The following is a 22,780-nucleotide window of genomic DNA, read 5'->3' as shown; positions in this document are numbered from 1 at the left end:
GTAGAGGATGTAGCTGCAGATGCCAGGAACAGTGGCCACAAAACGGGGGGAGTTCCCCCGCCTTGTGCGGGCTAAAGGCTGCAAGAGAGCAACCTCGCTATGAAGCGAAAGGCGCAGGGCGGAGCACTAAACACCGGTCCCTTAACGTCCTCCATTCCCCAGCTCCTCCATCCTGTCTCCCCAGGTTTTCCTCCCAACCCGCTGTGCGCAGACTTAACGCGCAGGCGCGCAAGTCAACGCAGCGCCTCCCCAGCGTTCAGGGCTTGCCGGTTCCTGCGCGCGCTCCTCCGACCCCTCCCTTGATTGGTCGGATTGCAGCGCTATCACGCCTCGCTTTGCCCTCAAGGTTGAGAAGGAAGCGGAGGGGGCGGGGCTACCGCGCGCGTGCGCACTGCCTTGGCTGGTCCATTGCTGCTATTGCGTTGCAAAAAAAATTCTGACTAGGTAGCTTTGGGCCCTCTCTGTGGTAGAGAATCCAAAGGAAAAGCTTTCTGCAGCCGAAGGGACAGTCTGGTAGTATTACGTTTTTTGGTACTGAGGCTTCCCTGGCTCACCGGAGTTTGGCCAACGGGATGAGGGAAGGGCCTTGAGAGTTGAGGGCCTTAAGGATAAAACCATTAGTTTCGGCGCTGGACGTTTTGAAAGGCGTCTCAGGTCCTGTCTTCTGCGTAGGTCTCTCTCCCGACTACTGGTTTAAACACGACCCCCGAACCATTACTGACAAACCTTCGAAACCCGCAGCCCCTCCTTGGAGCGTGTGGGAGCCGCCAGCGTGCCCAGCAGCTAGTCTTCCTACCTCCAGAAGAGCCTAGCGCGTGCACCATCCCCACCCCCTGGCCTCCCTCCCCTCCTGCGGCTTTCACGCACTCGCAGTGATTGTTTTGCCCGCTGCCGCCGCCGCTGCCGCCGCCGCCGCCGCCGCCAGAGGACCAGCGGCGCTTGTGCAAACCGGGAAGATGGCGGCCGGCGGCGGCGGAGGCAGCAGTAAGGCCTCCTCCTCGTCGGCCTCGTCCGCAGGGGCCCTGGAGTCCTCGTTGGATCGAAAGTTCCAGTCGGTGACCAACACCATGGAATCCATTCAAGGCTTGTCGTCCTGGTGTATAGAGAACAAGAAACACCACAGTACAATCGTCTACCATTGGATGAAGTGGCTCCGGAGATGTGAGTGTGGGGGCGACTAGGAAGGGGATACTAGGGAAATGGAGGAAATGCGGCCCGAAACACTCCGGGGTTTGCCCACGGGGCCTGCATTCAGTTGGGGTTTACAGTAAAGCTCGTACGTGAGAGTTCCCAAGCCCAGACTCCATTGCTAGGTAGGGTTGCCCTGATCTGCAGGGGGCTCATTGCTTGGAATTTTTTAGCGTCTCATTTGGCGTGACCTTGGGCCGTTGGGCCTAGACCCATAGAGATTTACGTGTTTCCTTCCGAGCCTTGGAAGGTGTGTTGTTGATTTTTCGGAGCCTTCACGGAAATTGTAGCGTCCGTTTATTTCTTACAGGCCTTGACGTGTTAATGATTTCTGGGTTTCCTGGTAGTAGTCAAGCTATGGTGTAAGCTGTTCACTTTCCTGGATTATGTTAAACCATTCAGTTTTCCGCCGACCTGAAACTTGTGATGTGTATGAAAAGGGGCCTTCTCTTGATTAATATAGGTAAAACTTGGCTTGTGTTTTAAGGAGGTTGAATGTGAAGTAGCAATATGAGCTCCAACAGACTGTGAGGCGACCACCTGTTTTCCCTTTTACCTGTGTTTGCAAGAGTAAAACGCAGACTTCGGGATACTGACGACACACACCTGAGAAACTGTTATCAGTATTTTATAATTGGTACTGAAGCATAGAATGTATCCGGCCACTTTTAATCACCTGAAGTACGTTTTACAGAATTGAGTTTGTTTGCATAGGCAATCAAAATGGGAAGTAGATTTTTTTAAATAATTATTTTATCATATAATACTGCCCCCCCCAATTACACGGGTTTTGGGGTTTTGTTTGTTTTTGCCTTCAACCCTTGGGATTCTCCCCCCATCGCCACTTTAATATAGAAAAGAGGTCTTCTGAAAATATGGTTTGCTAAACTGGGCGTGGTGGCTCATGCTATTCTGGAGGCTGAGGCAGGAGGATTGTCACAAGTTAGAGGCCAGTTTGGACTACATAGTAAGTTCCAAGCAGCTTTAATCCCAATTTCACACATATTTATTTGAGTTTTAGTTTGCTTTCTATCCTTACAGCCTCTTTTTTTGGGGAAGGGGTTCGAGACAGGGTTTTTCAGTAACTTTAGAGCCTGACCTGGAACTCGTTTGTTGACCAGACTGGCCTGGAACTCAAAGAGATCCACCTGTCTCTTCCTCTTGAGTGCTGGGATTAAAGTGCAATTTCTTATTGCACATTTGTCTTTGCTTCTGTAATATTTTTGAGTTTATTTGATCGTGAACAAATGGATAAAACTTCAAAAAGTTATTGATGGGATAGTTGTTCTCTGGTTCTTTGAAATATGGTGCCTTGAAAGATACTTGAGGAAAAAAAAGACAGAATTAGGTAATTTCTGCTTATTATTATCAGATTTTTTCATTTATTTCTTGCCAAGTGGTAAAATTAAGATCTGCAATATCAAATAAGCTGCCACCTTCAAAGACTCACATGCTAAGTATCTGCCACATGCCAGCCATTTCCTTAACCTTATAATGTACTTTATAATCTATTGAATTAATTACAAACGAGGAAACTAAGGGCTCAGAAATGTCAGGTTGTTAAAGGCTACTCAGTAAAATGATGTAGTTAGGGTTTGGATCTGTCATTAACACTGAAACAGTGTTTGATGTATTTGGTACATCAGTATTAGTGCTGATGTGATTAGAACATCTTCCACCCTGTTTTAAATTATGAAGCATTTTTACATTCCCTACTGTTGGTCTCTAGTGCTTCAACCTTTTGGTTACATTATTTTCAAGAATAAATTGGTCCCTATCTCTGTTTTGTGGGATCACAAGTGACAGTTACACACTGTCCCAGTCAGAATTTTTCCTGCCCCTGCTGCTGTTTAGTGTCTGAGCTTATTTCCTTTGTTGGTACCAAGAGTAGGAGAGCAATATTTTATCCAAGAAGTGAATTTTACATAAGTTAAAAGAAGTTAAATGCATTTGGCCTTCTAAAACCTGCTGTCAGTTTCATGGCGGAGTGGAATTTAACTTTCTAAAATGACTAAGAATAATTTTTGAATATGTGGTTTTACACTTGGAGGATGTCTGTCTTACAAAGCCTGAGTGGTGAAGAGTAGGACTCAGATAGTTGGTATATTAGGCCTGGATTTTCATTTAATTTTTTGTAGATCTTAACATAGTTTGGTTGCTAAATTTGTTTAGGTAAAATTGTGAGATAGATAACTGGGCATTCCCAATCTCTCTGTCCATTTACCTGATGCTGCTGTTGCATCTCCCTTTTCTTCTGATATCCAATATTTAGTTATTTGGACCTCAGTTAAATTTAAGTGACTGTGCTAGATATTCAAGAGATGTTTTCTTTCTGTCATTTTATGATGCATCTGACTCAGGGCCTCCTGAATTCTGTGCAAGCTACATACACCTCAAGTCCTCAGATGTTTTCATTGCATCCTTAATCTTAAGGCATGTAGTAACAATGACAGACTTTTAATGCATTGCAAAGAAAAAACTTTAATAAGCCAACATGCTTCCTGAAGCTGTATTCCATAGGCAGGTTCCATTGATTTCATCTAGGCATGTCTGTAACATTCATTATCTTCTGTCTGTCTGGGGGTTACCCTGGCTGGTGTTGTATTCAGAGTGTAGCCCACATTGGTCTCCAGGCTGCAGCCTGTTGCTGGTTTTGTAGCTACTCATCACTTATTTTTTGAAGTGATCGTTCTATGGTATGGCCGCGAACTAAAAGACCAGCCTGTTTCTACTTCTGAAGTGTTGGATTAAAGGATTAGAGGTGTGGGCCACCATGTCCAGCTCATGCTACGTTTTAACCCTCCAGTAATATACTGTTGGCAGTAAAGTTAAAGTTTTTTTGTACTGTGGCCCCTCCAAGAGCCTGTATCACCTGTACTGCCTGCTTCTCAGGCTTCTTCAGAGCCTCATGTGGATCTCATCACAAATAGAACCCTCCTCAGGAAGGCCTTTGCTCACCCTTCTCATCCTATAAGCCTTTCCTTCTCCTTTCTTTTTTCTTTCACATTTTCAAGATGGGATCTCACTGTTGTAGCCCTGGCTGCTCTGGAACTCACTATGTAGATCAGGCTGGCCTCAAACTCACAGAGATACACCTGCTTCTGCCTCTGCCTTCTGAGTGATGGGAATAAAGGTGTGGGTCACTACACCTGGCTTTTTTTTTTTTTTTTTTTAAAGATTAGGGTCTCATTGTATAGCATATAGCCCTGGCTGCCCTAGACTTGCTATGTCTACTAGGCTGACCTCTAGTTCATTGTGATCTGCCTGCCTTTGTTTCCTGAGTTCTAGTATTAAAGGCATTCAGCACCACATTTGCAGGCATATCATATTATATTCAGCATGCAAAATACTGTATTTACTTTTTATATCTTTATTACCTATTTTTCTCAAATGTCAGGACTATGTTTTGTTTGTATCTATATCTCCAATATTTATAGATCAATAAATATTTGCCAAAATAATACTGCAAAATGGCTAATAAAATACTTGCATCTGACTTGGCTGCACATGCCTGCAGTCCTGGCATTTGGGATTCTGAGACAGAAGGATTAGAAGTTTGAAGTCAAACTGAGCCATACCGTCTTAAACCCCCACTTGCAAAAAAAGAAAAAGAAAATTTGAACACATTTTAAAAATTTCCTGTTCACACTGGGTGGTGGTGGTGCACACCTTTAATACTAGCACTCAGGAGGCAGAGGCAGGCAGATCTCTCTGAGTTTGAGGCCAGCCTGGTTGGTGTACAGAGCCAGTTCCAGGATAGGCTCCAAAACAATATGAGAAACTATTTTGAAAAAAATAAAACAAAAAATACTGTTTACAAAAGTATGTAATTTATACTTTTGTATAAATATAATGGCTTACTTGCTGGTTCAGGATGTGGCTCTTATATGGAAAACCCAGATTTCAGAATTAGAGCTAGGTTCAGATCTTAGCTCCATTGCTTCATCCTGGGGACGAACTGTGCAAAGTACTTCAACCATGGGCTTTATCTCTTATCTACAGGGAGCATTGTACTCTCAAAGAATTTGTGGCCTGGGTTTAAGGAGATAATATATGTATCTTAGTATAGAATTAACCTACAAAAATATGAATTGTTTACTGCTGAGACCCTGAGCATTCCAGAGTTACAGGACGGTTTTGCTTAGAGTACTGAGGTGGGGTCACCTATTAGGGGAGAGAATTGGATGGACTTCTTAAGTGAATTATAAGGTGCTCTGAACATCTAGTGAGACAAAAGTGAAATATATTGTTTCCTGATATCTTTATTTTATTTTATTTTTTTCCGAGACAGGTTTCTCTGTGGCTTTGAAGGTTATCCTGGACCTCGCTCTAGAGACCAGGCTGGTCTCGAACTCACAGAGATCCACCTGCCTCTGCCTCCCGAGTGCTGGGACCCAGGTCCACCACCTGGCTTATTTTATCTTTCTTAAAAATTGTACAATGTGTCTGTCTAGGGTATGTGACTCGATCCCTTGGAGCTGGATGTGGATGCTGGGAACTGAACTCAGGTCCTCTGTAAGAGCAGTATGCAGTCTTAACCACCTACTCATCTCGCCAGACTCTGTTTTATTTTATTTCTAACCATTGAGTGGTTTAATATGTTTTAAGAAACAAAGAATTTAAATGAGTTCATTCAGGATAAATAGAAGCTTAATTAGCAATTATTTGTAAACTACAACATTTCTTAAGTTTTCTTATTCAACTTTTTTTTTCTTTTCTTTTTTTGCATTTATTTGTTTTGAGGCCCAGGAATATACTCATGCCACAGTGCTTGTTGGTCAGAGGACAACTGGTGGAAGTCATTTCTCTTCCTCCATCATGTGGGTTCCAGGGATGGAACTCAGATCATCAGGTTTGGTGACTGACTCCTTTCCCACTTGAGCAAATACTCTGGCCCTGTCTTCAGCTATTTTTAGTTAAAATTACAAAAAATAGAAAGGCAACCAGGTATGGTGGCACTTCCTGTAATCATAGCATCCAGAAAGCACAGCTAGGATGATTAAGGCCAGTAGAGAATCTGTCTACAGAAGATAGGAGAAAGGGAAGATAAGAGGAAAGGGTAAGGTTACCCATTTGTCGGTGGTCTTCAAACATGATTTTTACATGTGCAGGTATCATTTTTTTGTTGTTGCTTGTTTGCTTTTTGACTGTGTAGCACAAACTAGCCTGGAATCACTGTTACTGCCTTTGATCTATGCAATGATTTCTCAGATCCTTGAGACAGGGTTTCTCTGTAAGAGTCCTGGCTGTCCTGGAACTAGCTCTTGTAGACCATGCTGTTATACTCAAACTCACAGAGCTCTTCCTGCCTCAGCCTCCTGAGTGTTGGTATTAAAGTCATGCACCTGCAACACCACGCTCTGAGAACACATTGTGTATACATATACATATACTTATGTATTTTAGCTCAAACTAGCCTGGAATCACAATTACTGTCTTGATCTGTGCAATGATTTCTCACTTCATGTTTCAGGTTCCTAGTCTGGCAGTGGTCGCACACTCCTTTAATCCCAGCACTCAGGAGGCAGAGGCAGGTGGATCTCTGAGTTTGAGGCCATCCTGGTCTATAGAGCAAATTTCAGGATAGGCTCCAAAGATACAGAGAAACAATTTGAACATATTTAAGCTGTGTACTAAATAAAAACCTCTCTGAATGTGAGAGTCACATTAAATAATAAAAGGAAGTTTTGGTCATATAATATTTGAAGTACATGCTGGTCAGTAAAGAGTTCAATGTGGTATCATATATGTTTTGTGGGGTAAAAGAGCTTGGGACTAAACTAAGAATCTTGAGATGCCAGAGGCATGTGATCTCCAGTACTAGTGAGCTAACTCTCAGCCTGCTAGCTTACCTTTGATTATTATACTTAGCAAAGGCATGGCATTATTTTGTGCAGGTCTGATCTCTGAAATATAGCCCTTCCCTTAATTATTTACCTTCTTTGTCATCTATCTGTTGTAGCAGGTATTTAGGCTAGATTTGTAGAATGTAACAATACTGCCATACATGCTTAGTGTATGAGTAATATAGATGAAGTAGGTACTGCATTTAAATTTGAGTTACAAAATAAAACTTTTGTGTTTTGAGATGGAATGTTGTCTAGGCTGTCATTGAACTAGGATCCTCTTACCTCAGCCTCCCAAGTAACTAGAATGAGCATCCAGCTCCAAGATGAGTTTTACTTATAAGTCACTTCACTTATATCTGCTTCCTCCAATAATTGTTAGCAACAGTGTACAGTTTGGTATAGTGTGATATATTTGTGTTTTAATTTAATTTAAATAAAAAATTTATTTTTTATGTGTTTAGTACTACATGTAGGTATGGATACCATGTTTTTATGACTCACTATGTGGATGCTGGGAATTGAACTTGGATCCTCTGGAAGAGGATCTTGACTACTGAGCCATGTCTCCAGACTGTTCTTTTTTTTTTTTTGGTTTTTTGGTTTTTTGGGACAGAATTTCTCTGTAACAGCCATGTCTATCCTGAAACTAGCTCTGTAGTTGAACTCACAGAGATCTGCCTGCCTTTGCCTCCCAAGTGCTGGAATTAAAGGCGTTGCACTGCTACCCAACTCTGTTTTGTTTTTAAATGACAGAAAATAATTCTATAAATTTATGCGTACAGAGTGACTTTTTAGTAAGTTCATATGGTAGGTAATGAATAAATAAGGGTAGTTGCTTATGTGATACCTCAGACATCATTTCTTTGCATTTGGAACATTGAAAATCCTCTGCAAGAGGCTGGAAAGATGACTCAGCAGTTCAGAGCACTTGTTGCTCTATCATGAAAACAAAGTTTGGATTGTATAGACTATTGGTCATCTTACACCTACAACTCAGCTCCAAGGGGTCTATGGCCTCTTCTGTGGACACCAGCACACACAAATACATGTACTTTGACAGATACATGAGCAATAAAAATGAATCTTTAAAAAAGAACAGAACTTGTACCAACTGTTTTGAAATATAGTTGTCTAGCATAGTTAGTTACCTTACTGTGCTGTAGAACAGGAGAATTACTTGTCTCTGTAGCTGCACTCCTGTATCTATTAACCATCAACAAATATTTACAGGACACCTACTGTGCTGGGTACTGTCTGGGCACTGAGGACATAGCAGACTAACACAATGGCAAGGCATTTTCCTATCAAACAACTTATTCTAGTGAGTTAAGTCAACAACAGAGAGAGTGAATAATTAAATCTATTAAATGGTGACAAATGCTATAAAGCAGAAGTAGGGAATGCAAGTTGTTAGGGAGGTTGGGATATGAGATTAGTGGTAAGGAGACTGAGAAGGTAACATTTGAGTAAGAAGGCAAGACATTGGGCAATGTTTTTAGAAGATGGCTCAGTTGGTAAAGGTGCTTGCCAACAAGTCTGACAACCTGAGTTCTGTTCTCAGAACTAACTCTTGTGGGCTGCCTACATATATACCACGACACACACATGTCTACAAAATAAATATAATAAAATAATGTTAAAAGACAGATTGGAGAGATGGCTCAGAAGAGTACTGACTTCTTCCAGAGGTCCTGAGTTCAATTTCCAGCAACCACGTGGTGGCTCGTGACCATCTATAGTGAGATGTGGTGCCCTCTTCTGGTGTTCAGGTATACATACAAGTAGAACATTGTATACATAATAAATAAATCTTAAAGGAAAAAAAAAAGAATCTGTTTTAAAAAGTTAATAGTCAAAAGAATAAAAAAAAAAGACCACTAAGTTCCTGAGGCTAGGGTATGCCTGGTGAGCTAAAGGAACAATAAAAACCGTTGTGGCTGGAAAACAGTTAATATGGAGCTTTATTAGCAGATAGTCCAAAGATTATGATGGGAGAGAGGGTAAAGAGGCAATAAATAGATCGAGTCTTCTTTATTAAAAAAAAAAAGTTTGTGTATGAGTGTGTCTTAGTGTGTACATGTTCTTCTGCATGAATATACCCATGGAAGCCAGAGGAAAATACCAGATCCATCAGAGCTAGAGTATTAGAAGGTTGTTAGCTACCTGACGTGGATCTGAATTTGGGCCCTGGAAGAAGCAGCAAGCAGTCTTAACCATTGAGCCATCTTTCAACCCCTTTTTGTTTTTTTCCAGACAGGGTTTTTCTGTGTAGCCCTGGCTATCCTGAAACTCTGTAGACCAGACTGGCCTTGATCTCAAGAGTGGGTATGCCTCTGCCTCCTAAGTGCTGGGATTAAAGGCACGTGCCACCACAACCAGGGCCATCAAGAGTCTTAATAGGCTCTTTAAGGACTTTGGATTTTGTTTTTTGGTTTTTTGTGTGTTTTGTTTTGAGACAGTCTCTCTTGTAACCTAGGCTGGCCTCAAAACTTACCTTGTAGTTAAGGATGACTTTGAATTCCTGATCCTCCTGCATCCAAGTCCTGAGTGCTAAGATTGCAGTCATATGCCACTGCCCAATATACGTAGTGCTGGGGATTGAACCCAAGGCCTTGTGAATTCTAGGCAAGCCCTCTGTGAATTGAGCCATATTTCTAGCCCAGGACTTTTATACTGAGAGCCATTTGAGCAGAGAAGGGATAGTATCTGATTTATGTTAGTACATGCCTATGATTGAACCAAGGACTGAATATATGCTAGTTGATGTTTGTGTTTTGAGACAGTCTTACATAGTCCTTGCTAGCCTTAATGGTCTTGGATTGGCCTTCCTGCCTTTGCCTCCCACGTGCTAAGATTACTGATGTGTGTGTAATAGAATGTTAGACATTGTGAATGCTAGATAAGCATTCTACAAACAGCTCCTATAGGAGCTGGAGAGATGGCTCAGCAGTTAAGAAAGAGTGCTTGTTGCTCTTGCAGGGGACATGGGTGGTTCCCAGCACTTACATGGTAGCGTACAGCCATCAGTAATAATTCCAGTTCCAAGGAATCCAACATCTTCTGACTTCTGTGAGCACTAAGCACACATGTGGTGCACATACATACACAGGTGAAAAACTTATAGAATAAAATAAGTCTTACAGACAGCTATATTACTTGTCCCTAATTTAAGTTTTTTTTTTTTGTTTTGTTTTTTTTTTTTTAAAGGTTCTTCTGGTTACTGCAGAAACAAGGACACCAGTTAGCTAGATGACTGGTGTACTCTCTTGTAAAATGTTAATGGTATTGGTACTTGTTGTGAGAGGTGATACAAAATAATCTTGAGTTTTCCAGGTTGGTCCAACTAGATCTTTAATTAATGTTGTTATATGGCTCAATCTGGCCTGAACCCACCATGTAGCCCAGGCTGGCCTCAAACTTTTATCAGTCATCTTGTCTTAGCTTCCTAAAAGCTGAACATGAGTCTATATCTTATTGGTTCATTGTAAGGAGTGATGGGTTTCATAAAAACCTTTCCATACAAGGATATCATATACCTTTGGATGGATTCAATGTGGGGCAAGAATAGTAGTCTGAATGACTTTGATTTTTGCCTCACTGTCTACAAAGAGTTAGTGGTTACTGGTGAAGGTTGAAAGTGGAGCAGGTTTTGAAAGGTAGACCAGAAATTTACTTTTGAGTATGTTAAATTTTTGGGTGTCTGCTTTTTAAAATACCTTGAGATATAATCCACAGATATAAGTCACTGATTTGAAGTTGTTTTAGTGTATTCATTACATTGCTTAAATTGCCAGAGGACGTAGGAAGTTGAGACATGAGGACTGTGAATTTGCAGACAGCCAGGGCTACATACCAACACAAAAACCATGTTTAATATATTCTAGACATAGTAATTAACTTTCATGCTTGGGTGGGAACTGGCTGTGAAAGTCAGTGGTGGAGTGCTTACACGCTGAGATCCACTCTGAAGCACAGGTTAAGAAAAATGTTGATGTTTTTGAAACATTGCTAAGAAACATGGAAAAGTATTATCTGTATCTTCATGAACTTATTAATGCACTGGAATAAAGAAAAGGTGGTGCAGACATTCAAAGGGAAGACATCGCAACACTAACTTTAAGACTGATGCTATGAAACAGCTACTACTCAGTGAATGCACTGGACAAAATGACAGTGTAGCCCTGGCTGTCCTGGAACTGGCTCTGAAGACTAGGATGGCTTCAAATTCAGAGATTCCACCTGTCTCTGCTTCCATTATGCTGGGGTTAAAGGCGTGTTCTACCATGTCTGGTTTACTGATTTATTCTTGGTGAGGTGGCTTCTTGCCATTTACAAATTAATAAATAATGGCTTTGCCCTCCTCTTAGGTTTTTGCCAACTAGTTATTCTCCCCCAAGTGTTATTTAACAGGAATACTTCTAGAAGTTCAGTGGGGATATTTGAAATTGTAAAAATTTGACTGTGGAACTAGATGCTCATTGGTTAAGAGCACTGGCTGCTCTTGTAGAAGGCCTACATAGGTGGCTCACAAATAGCTGTAATTCCAGTTCCTGTAGATCCAGAGCCCTTGCCTGGTCTCTACAGGTACTACACACACCTGGTGCACACAAACCCAGACAAGCATACACATAAACATACATAAAAATACACGAGAAAAAAGTTTGATGGTGATAACTAAGTTCACGGGAGGTTTAAATTGTAGAACAACCTGAGATGATAGTAAAAAAAACAACCCAAGAACTGTACAAATCAGCTAGACTGACTTTCGTTTACTTGTCAGAAAAGAATAATAGTTGGTGTTTTGTGGTATTACAGATTCCAACACCACCACAGATTTTAATTGGAGAACTGGAGAAATATACAACTTGTACAGAAAGTAGTAGAATCTAGTTACTCCATTTTGAAAGGCAGCTATTCCTCTTTGCTTTGAAACATTAAAACTTTCAGGGTAAGATAAAGATAATTTTTTTGTTGTTTTTTTGAGACAGAGTTTTTCTGTGTAACAGTCCAGGCTGTCCTAGAACTTGATTTGTAGACCAGGCTGGCCTTGATTGAACTCACAGAGTTCCACCTGCCTCTGCCTCCCAAGTGCTGGGGTTAAAGGCGTGGGCCATCACTGCCTGGTGTGCATCAGTGTTTTGCTTGCATGTGTTTCCTTGTTGGATCCTCAGGAACTGGAGTTATAGACAGTTGTGAGCTGCCATGTAGGTGATGAGAATCAAACCTGGGTTTTTTGAAAGAGCACTCTTGCTAACTCATCATCCCTTAATTTTTTTTCTTCTAATTTTATGTGTATGAGTGTTTTACCTGCATGTATATGTGAACCATTTCTGTCCCTGGAACTTGGCAGAGGTCAGAAGAGGGTGTCACATTCCCTGGATCTGTAGTGTGGTTGTGAACCATCATGTTGGTGCTGGGAACTGAACCTGGTTACTTTGGAAGAACAAGTGCTGTTAATCTCAAAGCCATCACTCCAGCGCCCCCCCCCCCGAACTTCATGCATCATTCCTACTCCTTCCTTCTCTCTAAACTCCCTCCCCTCTTTCCAAATTCATGGTCTCTGATTATTGTTGTATGCGTGTGTGCATGTGTACATGTATGTATACCTACTGACTCCAGTAAGTATTGTTACTATGTACATGTATAGGTCTAATCACTTAGAACTGGGCATCCTGTTTGGGAGCTCATTCATGGAGGAAACTAGAATTTCTTGTCTCAGTAGCTATTGACCACCTGTAGCTCTTTATGTAGGGGTAGGGCCATAGGGAAATATTGCTGTCCAAGTTAGCATATCAAATGTGTTGTCATTTATGTTGATCTTGTTCAGGCAACCTTTTTTTTTTTTTTTTTTTTTTTTTTAAGGTTTTATTGGTGTATTTTCCCTGCCATCCCTAGGGGACACTGTTTAGCAATAGGTGTCCTGTGCCTTATAATCTTTCTACTCGATCTTTCATGATATTCATTGAACCTTAGGTGTAGGAATCGTGTAGTAGATGTGTTGGTTGGGCAAACCCATAGCCCTTTATTTTCTGTGGTTTGACCAGTTGTGGTTTCTGTTGCTGAAAGAAGTTTTATTGATGAAGGGTGAGAACTGTACATATCAGACTGGGCTAGCATACAGGATGTCTGCATTCATTCTTTCATTCATTCATTTATTATGTGTGTTGCATGTGTGCAAGCATTCATGTGGAGGTTAGAGGACAACTTGCAGGATTTTGGCTGTCTCCTCCCACCATCTAGGTTCCAGGGGTTAGAATACAGTCATCAGGCTTTGAGGCATCTGTTGAGCTACCTTGTTCCCATTCATTCATTCATTCATTCATTCATTCATTCATTGGCACTAGGAATGGAACACAGGACCTAACACGTGGGGCAAACTACTGCTTCCTTTTGTTCAGTTTTGAAATGTGGAATTATGTGTGTAGCCCATGTTAGTGAAAAGCTATTAGCATTTCCCCTGACTTGGCTTCCATAGTGTACCACTGTATCCAGCTCAACTAACTTCTGTGTGTGCATGTTCCTGTGAATGGGTATACAAGGTAGCCACCTTTTTTTTTTTTTTTTTTAAGGTTTAAAAATAAATTTAGTGTTTGAGTTCTTTGCCTCCATATGTGCATGCTGTGCCTAAAGAGGTCAGAAGAGAGTCAAACATGGTTGAGAACCCCCGTGTAGCTGCTGGCAATCTAACCTAAGTCCTCTGAAAGAGCAATACATTCCATGCTCTTAGCTGCCATTTTTTTAAAGACAGGATCCCTCTCTAGCATTGGCCTAGTACTTGGTTGCCTTGCCAGCAAGCCCTAGAGAGCCCCCTCCCCCCATTGCAGTCTTTTACCAACTAAACTATTTCCTAAATTTAGTTTTCTTTTTTTTTTGAATGTGTGAAATCTTAGGTTTGTCGATTTGTTTTGCCAAAAAGCATAAAATTTTGCCATTGGTATAATTACTTTTTATAAACTATTAGAATTAGGAGCACATTATCTCAGAGTAAAAAATAAAATCTTCGAACTATTTGAGTTATTTTAAATTTATCCTTCAAGAAGAGTTCTCTGTGTAGCTCTGGCTGTCCTGGAACTCACTCTGTAGACCAAGCTGGCTTCACAGAAATGTGTTTGCCTCTGTCTCCTGAGTGCTGGGATCAAAGGTGTGAGTCACTACCACCTGGCTTTTTTCTTTTTAAATATGTAATTTATTTTTATTTTATGTTCATTGGTGATTTGCTCGCATATATGCCTCTGTGAAGGTGTCAGAAACCCTAGAATTGGAGTTACAGATAGATGCAAGCTGCCATGTGGGTCTTGGGAATTGAACCCAGGCCCTCTGGAAGAGCAGCCTGTGCTCCTAACTGTTCAGCCATTTCTCCAGCCCTTCCCTGCCTTCTTATCATATAACCTTGTTTTCTTAATAGTCTTCTCATTAGAAACTAGCTAATTTACTTATATGTGCATATTTACTGAGACATGACACCCCTTACCTCCAGTTAAAAGGAACTCCCCCAACAGAGGCTGTTTGCTTTACCATGACACATTCAGTATTCAGGTGAGACACCAAACAGCATAGAAAGGACCAGACTGGCTTGGAGCTCACAGAGATCCTCCTGCCTTTGCCTCCCAAGTTCTGGGATTAGTGGAGAATATGAGCTTTGGATTGTTACAGTCAATAGTTAACTTTTGTTTGTTTGTTTTTTGTTTTTGTTTTTTCGAGCCAGGGTTTCTCTGTATTGCTTTGGAGCCTGTCCTGGCACTCACTCTGTAGACCTGGCTGGCCTTGAACTCACAGAGATCCACCTGCCTCTGCCCCTGCCTCCCGAGTGCTGGGATTAAAGGCGTGTGCCACCAACACCCAGCTATGTTTTGTTTTTTCAAGACAAGATTTCTCTGTATAGCCCTGGTTGTCTAGGAACTCACTTTGTAGACTAAGATGGCCTGGAATGCAGATTGACCTGTCTGCTGGGATTAATGATGTGAGCCACCAGTGCCCGGCTTTTTTTAAATTCTGCTTGTTTTTATTTTATATTTTTGGGTGTTTTGTCTGCATTGTGTGCGCACATTGCTGTGGAGGCCAGAAGAGGTTTTGAATCCCTGGAACTGGGGTTCTAGCCAGGCAGTTCAGAGAAACTCTTGTCTTAAAAAAAAAAAAAGGGAAAAGAAACTTCTTGAGCCTGGATCCTTTAGAACCACCTCTCCGGCTCTCAGTAGTTAAGTTCTTAATGCTTTTAAATGGGAATAAGAGTAAAACTCACTTTATAGTTAAATGGAGGCACCTTCCCCCCCCCCCCCCACACACACACACAGGGTTTCTCTGTGTAGCCCTGGCTGCCCTGGAACTTGCACTGTAAACCCTCTGCCTCTGGAAGTGCTGGAATTAAAGGTGTGCACCACCACAACCTGGGCTAAATGAAGAATTTAAATCACATAAAATGCTTTGTAGATTATTTGACATTTTAGAAAGCCTGATATATGGCAAAATACTACACTTTATTTTTTTAATGTATTCGCTTATGCTTCATTTCTTTTATTCATTTATTTTGTGTGTTTGAGAAGGGGCATAAATGCTACCGTGTGTTGTCGAGAATAAGTTGTGGCGGTTGATTTTCTCCTAGTTTGCAAGTACTTTTACTTGCTGGCTCTTGGTTGGTTCCATTTTTGGTTTTTGACAGTATGACCCTAGCTGGCCCAAACTCACTGAAATTCACCTGCCTCTGCCTCCCAAGTTCTGGGATTAAAGAAGATATTATGCCAAAGCCACAGAGAAACCCCGTCTTGAAAAACCAAAAATAAATAAAGAAGATATTATGTAGTCTGGACTAGCCTTGATTTATGTAGTGGAGGATGACCTTCTGATCTTCCTCCATTTCCCTAGTCTTGGGTTTACTGGCAAGTAGTATCACACCAGTTTATTCATTTGCTTATTATTTAATTTTTTGTAGTATTAAGGATTGGCTATAGGGCTTCATGTATGCTAGGCAAGCACTCTGCCACTGAGCTACAGCCCCAGTCTCATGCTGGTTTATAAAATGTGGTGGTAGGCAGCTAGAGCAGATGAGAATGCTTTCTGCTCTTGGAGAGGATCAGGTTTATTTCCTAGCACCCACACATTAGCTCACAACCATCTAACTCTAGTTTCAGAAAGTTGAACAAGCAAACACACATATATTTGGTATATACTACCAAATCCCTGAAACTTTAAGTGGATTTTACTCAAAACCTTTAGAATGTATAAAGCTGAAATCAATCAATCAAGGCCCAGATATTTATCATACACAATCATATTCTAGGGCATCTAATAAGAATCTTGAGTTTGTGAAAATGCAAGTAAACATAGACTATCATTAAAATATGAATCACAGCTGTGGTGACTCAGTAGTTAAGAGCAGTTGCTTTTCTCCAGAGGACCCAGCATCCACATGGCCTAGAACTCTCTGTAACTTGATTTCTGGGAATCTGACACCCTCTTCTGGCCTTGGGCACCATACACACCCATGTAACTCAGACAGACATACATGCAGGTAAAACACCCATACACATAAAATTAAAATAATTTTACAGAAGAATTATATTTCAGCCCAATCATTAACTGCTGCAGGCTTCTAGTCTGACTTTGGTCTTTGCCTGGAGCACCTGTGGACTGCATGTACTGTACTAAGCTCATTGGATTTCATTATCTTCTGCCACATTTAACCCTTTTGAGTAAGTAGTTCATTCTTTCAGAACCATTTGTTTGGCCAGCACTTCAAAACTGCTAAACTTTTTAGCAGAGGTAGAAGAATTCAGGGTCATTCCTGGCTTAGTAGAAGGTTGGGACAAATTAGGCTATATGAGCCTGTATCTCCAAAAAGAAAAAGAAAGCTGAACTCCTAACTTTCCCTTGGCTAATTTAGGAAAGATTTCCTCAATCATGATATAATTCTTTCTTCTTAGGTCCATATTCTGTGAGGTATGAAGGGGTTGCCAGGAATTAAACCCTGGGCATTATAATCTCTACCACCGAGATACATGCCCAGCACTCTTTACTTAAAAGTTGAAAAGGTGACCACAATAGAGAGAAGTGAGTTAGGGGAGTTTCCCAGGCTTGGTGGCAACAAGGGTAGGATTTGTGGTGACAGTGAGATTAGGGATAGGTAACATTAAAACAGTCAAGAAATAAGCTTGGTGTGGTGGCAGAGGCAGGTGGATTTCTGAGATTGTGGCTGGCTAGGACTACTTGGTGAGGCCATATTTAAAAAAAAAAAAAAAAACCAAGAAAGTAATGAAGCTTATTTATGTGCCTGTAATCCCAGCACCTGGGGAGCCAAACACGATCAGAGCCAGCCTAAGCTGCATACCAAGTTACTGGCCCCTTGAGCTAGACAGTGAGTTAGTGGGGGAAAATATGAAGCTGCTTCTATGTTATACCAACATTATTGTATTTTGTGAAGCCAGATGTATCCCTGGTCTGTGTGGCTCAGCATTTGGGAATGGAGGCCAGAGGATCAAGAGTTGAAGGGTAGCCTTGATTACATAGTTTAAGACCAGTCAGGTCTACATAGATCCTTTCTCCTATAAAAGGAGGAAAAAAAATACTATGTTCAATTATTTAAAAGAGGACTACAAACTGCTACCTGAAACTGATATTGGTTACTAAAAATAATGGTGAGTAAAAGTCCAGTCTGAACTACATAGTGACATATAGTGAAAGAAATGTTAGAAGGCTATTACATAATCTGATCAAAAAGTTTGAATTAAAACAAAGAAGGGGAAATATCCTAGGAGTATTTAGAAAGTAGACAGTTGAGTGTTGTGGGTGTAATTAGAGGAACAATTCAGAAGATGAGTCCTCTGCATCTTTAGTGGCCAGGAATTTGGGAAGAACAGATAATGAGAGCAAATTTGAACTAGATGGGGTTGGTGTCTGGTGTCTGAGAAGAACGGTGTAGTCATACATACATACATACATACATACATACATACATACATACATATACATACAGCACTTAGAAGCAAACTGTTAGTTCACACTTTTAGCAATCATGTACCAGATGGTGAACTTGACAACTATTTTGAACAGATACAAACTGTTATTCGCATCCTATTGTATTAATGAGGAAAAGCAGTGTTTGGAAGGGTCATACAGTTGGACAAGAGGGGCTACCTGGTCTTGGGTTTGAGTTAGGTGTTTTTTTGGGGGGGGTATTTGGTTTTTTAATAGTTCTTAAAATTTATTTTCAAAAGATTTATTTAATTTTATGTGTATGAATGTTTTGCCTACATGTATGTCTGTGCACTGCATATATGCCTAGTGCTCACAGAGGTCAGAATGGGACATCAGATCCCCAGGAACTGGAGTTATAATTACGAGCTGCCATACGGGTGCTAAGTATTGAAACCCAGTTCTTTGTAAGATTATTGCTCTTAATCACTGAGCCATAGCTTCAGCCCTGATATTTACTTTTTAAGAATGTGTCTTAATGTGCTTGGACATGTGTATGGTCATGCCCAAGGGGTTCAGAAAATGGAGTCAGAACCCAGGCATCTGGAGTTAAATCTGTCAGTTCTTGGAACCAAACTGAGTCTTTTATAAGAGCAACAAGTGCTCTTAACCACTGAGCTATCTATTCAGCCCCATGTAATTAGTTTTAAAGACTATTTTTTTTTTTTTGGAAGAAGGAAAATAAATCATTTTTAATAAAGGCCTAAAGCAACCAAATATAGTGCTGAGCACAAAAGTTAGTAATTATGGGAATAAACCCAAATTAACACTGTAAATTTGTATTAGTGTTTTCTTTTGTGAGACAGGGTTTCTCTCTGTAGCCCTGGCTGTCCTTGAACTCAGAAATTCACCTGCCTCTGCTTCCTGAGCACTGGAATTAAAGGCATGTATCATCACTGCCTGTCTTTTGTGGATTGTTTTGGGAGGTGGAGATGTTCTAGAGAATGTTTCTCTGTGTAGCCCTTGATGTCCTGGAACTCACTATGCAGACCAGCCTATGTAGAAGACCAGTCTGGCCTTGAACCCAGAGATGCGCCTACTTCTGCCTCTGCCTCCCAAGTGCTGGGATTAAGATATTCCCTACCACAACCACCATTCCAATAGTGGATTTTTTTTTTAAAGTCAGGTGAATTAATTACTATATGTGATATATATATTATATTTTGAATTAAAAACATCCCGAGAGGCCTGGTGTAGTGTGGCTCATACACTTAATCCCAGCACTCTGAAATCAGAGGCAAGAGGATCTCTGAGTTCCAGGAAAATATAGCATACATAGCAAATTCCAAGACAGCTAGGGCTACATAGTGAGACTCTTTCTGGAAAAAGAAAGAAAAAAAATAATATGAAAGACTGTAAAACATAGCGAGGTAGATTCTTGTGATATGTATAAACTTTAAGAGTGCATTTATCAGTGGTTAAAAACACTGGCTGCTCTTTCAAGGGACCTGGATTCAATTCCTATATCCACATAGGGGTTCACAACTGCCTAACCCCAGTTCCATGGCCTTTTTTGGTCACTGAGGGTCCCAGGCATGCACATGGCACCAAAACATACATGAGGGCAAAACATCCATGCACATTAAAAAACAAAAAAACAAAGCAAAACCCAAAAAAAAAAAAAAAACCAGAAATGCAGTTATCAAGGTATTTATAAGAGAATTGATGTATTCTAAATCTACAGTGGAAATGTTTTATGGATTATTTTTGTTTATAGTGGCTGTCTTAGTTAGGGTTTCTATTGCTGTGAAAAGACACCATGACCACAGCAACTCTTAGGAATAAAACAATTAATTGGGGTGGCTTGCTTATAGTTTCAGAAGTTGAGTTCATTATTATCATGGTGGGGAACATGCATGCAGGCAGATGTCATGCAGGGGCAGTAGTAGCTGAAAGTCCTTTATCTTGCAGTCAACAGGAAATTGAGTGACACTAGTTGGGGTGGTATCCTGAGCATAGGAAATCTCAAGCCTACCTCTATCTACAGTGACATGCTTCCTCCAACAAGGCCATACCCAATCCAAGAAAGCCACACCTCCCAGTTGTGCCATAGAGCCACTCCCTATGAGATTAAGGGGGACAATTCACAGCAGCCATGTTTCTCTTAAGAGCTTTTGACCAGGGATTTTGATGTGTAGAAAAATTAACCAGCCTGGTGTACAGAGCAAGTTCCAGGACATAGAGAAACCCTGTCGGGGGGGGGGGGCGTTGGAGGGGGCAAAGAAAATAAAGAAGGAAAATTAAGATTCAAAGCTGACATACTTTTAAGTTTTTTGTTTGTTTACTTTTAGCATTTAAACGATTTTAAAAATTTTTGAAGGTCTTTCCATTTGATAATGGATGGATATGTTCATTTTTTAGAGTCAGTAAGTCAACTCTTTTAGCAGATATTTAGATTCTACTTCTCTTTTGACTGTTAGAGCGTTAGAGCTCATTTGTGAGCTACACTTCTGATGCACAGTAAATGCTCTTGAGTGGACCTGTCTGTTTTTCTTTTTCATATAGGTGTGTATACTCATGTACATGTGTGGGGAAGACATTTGCTGTTCTGCTCTATCATTTTTGTTATTCCCTTGAGATAATCTCTCACTGAAACTAAAACTAAAGCTTTTCTTTCCCCTAAGCTTTTTTTTCCTTCGATTTCCTGGGATCCATCTGTCTGTATTGCTGGGGTGGGTTGCAGGCATGCCTATTCATCCCCAGCTTTTTACATGGGTACTGTGACTTCAAACTCAGAACCTTATGCTGGTGTAGTAAATACTGTTACCATACACCATCTCCCTAGTCCCTGGTAGGTTTGTTTGTTTGTTTTTTTTAATTTCATTCGTTCATTCATTTTGTGTGTGTGTGTGTGTGTGTGTGAGAGAGAGAGAGAGAGAGAGAGAGAGAGAGAGAGAGAGAGATGGACAGACAGACAGACAGACGGACAGATGTGTGGAGGGCAGAGAATGTACCTAATGAATCATCTCGATGGCCCCTGGACTGTTGTCTTATAAAAATTTACACTACTTTGAATTTTAGGTTGGATATGGTTCCCTTTTTCAGTGTATATTAAAATTGACTTTCGAAGGACTTATATTCTATAAATATGGCCTAAGATTAGACTTGAAAGTATCTGAAATTTTTGTTAATTACAATATCCACAATATTCATTAATTTATTGTCAAGACAGGGTCTCTCTATGTAGCTTTGGCTGTTCTGGAACTCACTATGTAGATCATGCTGTCCTTGAACTCACAGAGGTCCCCTTGAGTCTCTGCCTCCCAAGTGCTAAGACTAAAGGCTTTATTTTTTCCCATAAAAACTTTGCTAAGAAATATGAGACTATAGAATGTAATTGATAGCATTGCATTCATTCAACAGGTTACAGTTAAATTTTCCAAATATTTTCTGGAACACTAACAAATTTAGGAAAAATTGTACTTTTTAGTTGTCCTTTCTGTTCGTCTTTGTAAGCATACTTGTTTTTCCATTTCTTTTTTAGCATTTCTCCATGGTTCCAGATCTGTTTAATTGCCTTTGCCCTTGACAACAACAACAACAACAACAACAACAACTACTACTACTACTACTACTACTACTACTACTACTACTACTACTACTATTATTATTATATGTGTATGTGTGTTTTGCCTAAATGTAGGTCTGTGTACCATGTTTGTGTCTACAGAAGCCAGAATAGGGCATTAGCTACCCTAGGGCTGGCTGTGTGAGTGCTGGAAACCTAATTCTGATCCTCTAGAAGAACAGCCAGTGCTATTAACCAAGGAACCATCCAGCCCCCACTTAACCTTTTTTTTTTTTTTATAAATATTTCTTTATTTACTATGTTTGTGTAAGTGCTTGAATATATATGTACCACGTGCCTGCAGTATTCTAAGTGTGGCTATAAGAGAACCCTGTCACAAGCAGCTGTGAACCTTGGTCTTCTAGAAAAGGAGCAATTGCCCTTAGCTGCTTAGCCATTTCTCGGTTTTGCCCCTGAACATTTTCGTCAAGTAGACATAAATATTTATATTATCATGTCTTTCTGTTACCAGGCTAACAGTTTTATTTTGATATTACTACATTTAAATCAGCAGTCCAGAGGTTGGAAAAGTAACTCATTTGATAGTACAATCACAGTATTAGGGAGCTAGAGAGGCAGGAGGTTCATCAGCTTAAGGTCATTCTTTTTTTTTTTTTTTTTTTTTTTTTTTTTTTTTAACATGTCGATCCCAGTTCCCTCTCCGAGGTCATTCTTAAAATACATAATAAATTGAGGCTAGCTTGGACCATATGAGATTCTATCTCAAACAAAATGAATAACCCTTATTTTCCTATTAACCTCTTTCTTCTTCTCCATAGTGATAAAAAAATAAAAATAAAAGCTTGAGCACTTAGCTTGAGCATGTTGAGGGGTTAATGTTGTGACAATGACACTGTGTATGGATTCATTTCTGCTGTAGCCTCCCTACCTTAGACAGGGTCTAGGCCCTGTCTAACCTGTGCTGTAATACCAGAAGCCTTGGAGGTCGACTAACCAAGACAAATTAAGGCTACTCACTCTGTCTTTCTTTTCCTCTGTATTTTTCTTCTTATTTTCCTTCATTTGTCCATTTAAGAAATAGGAACTGAAGTATGGTGGCACACTTTGGGAGCTGAACTAAGACAACCCCAAATTCAAGGGGCAGACTGGGAAATTTAGACTCTATCTCAAGATTTCACGTGTTTTAAGAAAAGATAATTCTCATTTAACGGTCTACTTTGTTTATAAAATAGCATGTAAGCTTATGTCC

General features: G+C 40.5%; 1 protein-coding gene across 4 annotated transcripts in view; it reads left to right on the top strand.

The window, feature by feature from the left end:
* The first annotated feature begins 387 nt into the window (after positions 1 to 387).
* Positions 388 to 22,780, top strand: part of Rprd2 (regulation of nuclear pre-mRNA domain containing 2) — a 55,002-nt gene continuing 32,609 nt past the window's right edge. For 2 of the 4 annotated variants that reach the window (XM_051199026.1, XM_051199027.1), the window contains exon 1: positions 388 to 1,161. In XM_051199026.1, coding sequence (XP_051054983.1) covers positions 957 to 1,161 — 205 coding nt within the window. In that variant the 5' untranslated portion in view covers positions 388 to 956. The remainder of the gene's footprint in view (positions 1,162 to 22,780) is intronic. The other 2 variants (XM_051199025.1, XM_051199028.1) reach the window with 1 other exon arrangement.

The sequence above is a fragment of the Phodopus roborovskii genome, unplaced genomic scaffold (assembly GCF_943737965.1).
Source record: "Phodopus roborovskii unplaced genomic scaffold, PHOROB, whole genome shotgun sequence".
Taxonomy (NCBI): domain Eukaryota; kingdom Metazoa; phylum Chordata; class Mammalia; order Rodentia; family Cricetidae; genus Phodopus; species Phodopus roborovskii.
The sequence above is the reverse complement of the archived record's forward strand: the minus strand, read 5'-3'. Positions and strand labels throughout refer to the sequence as shown.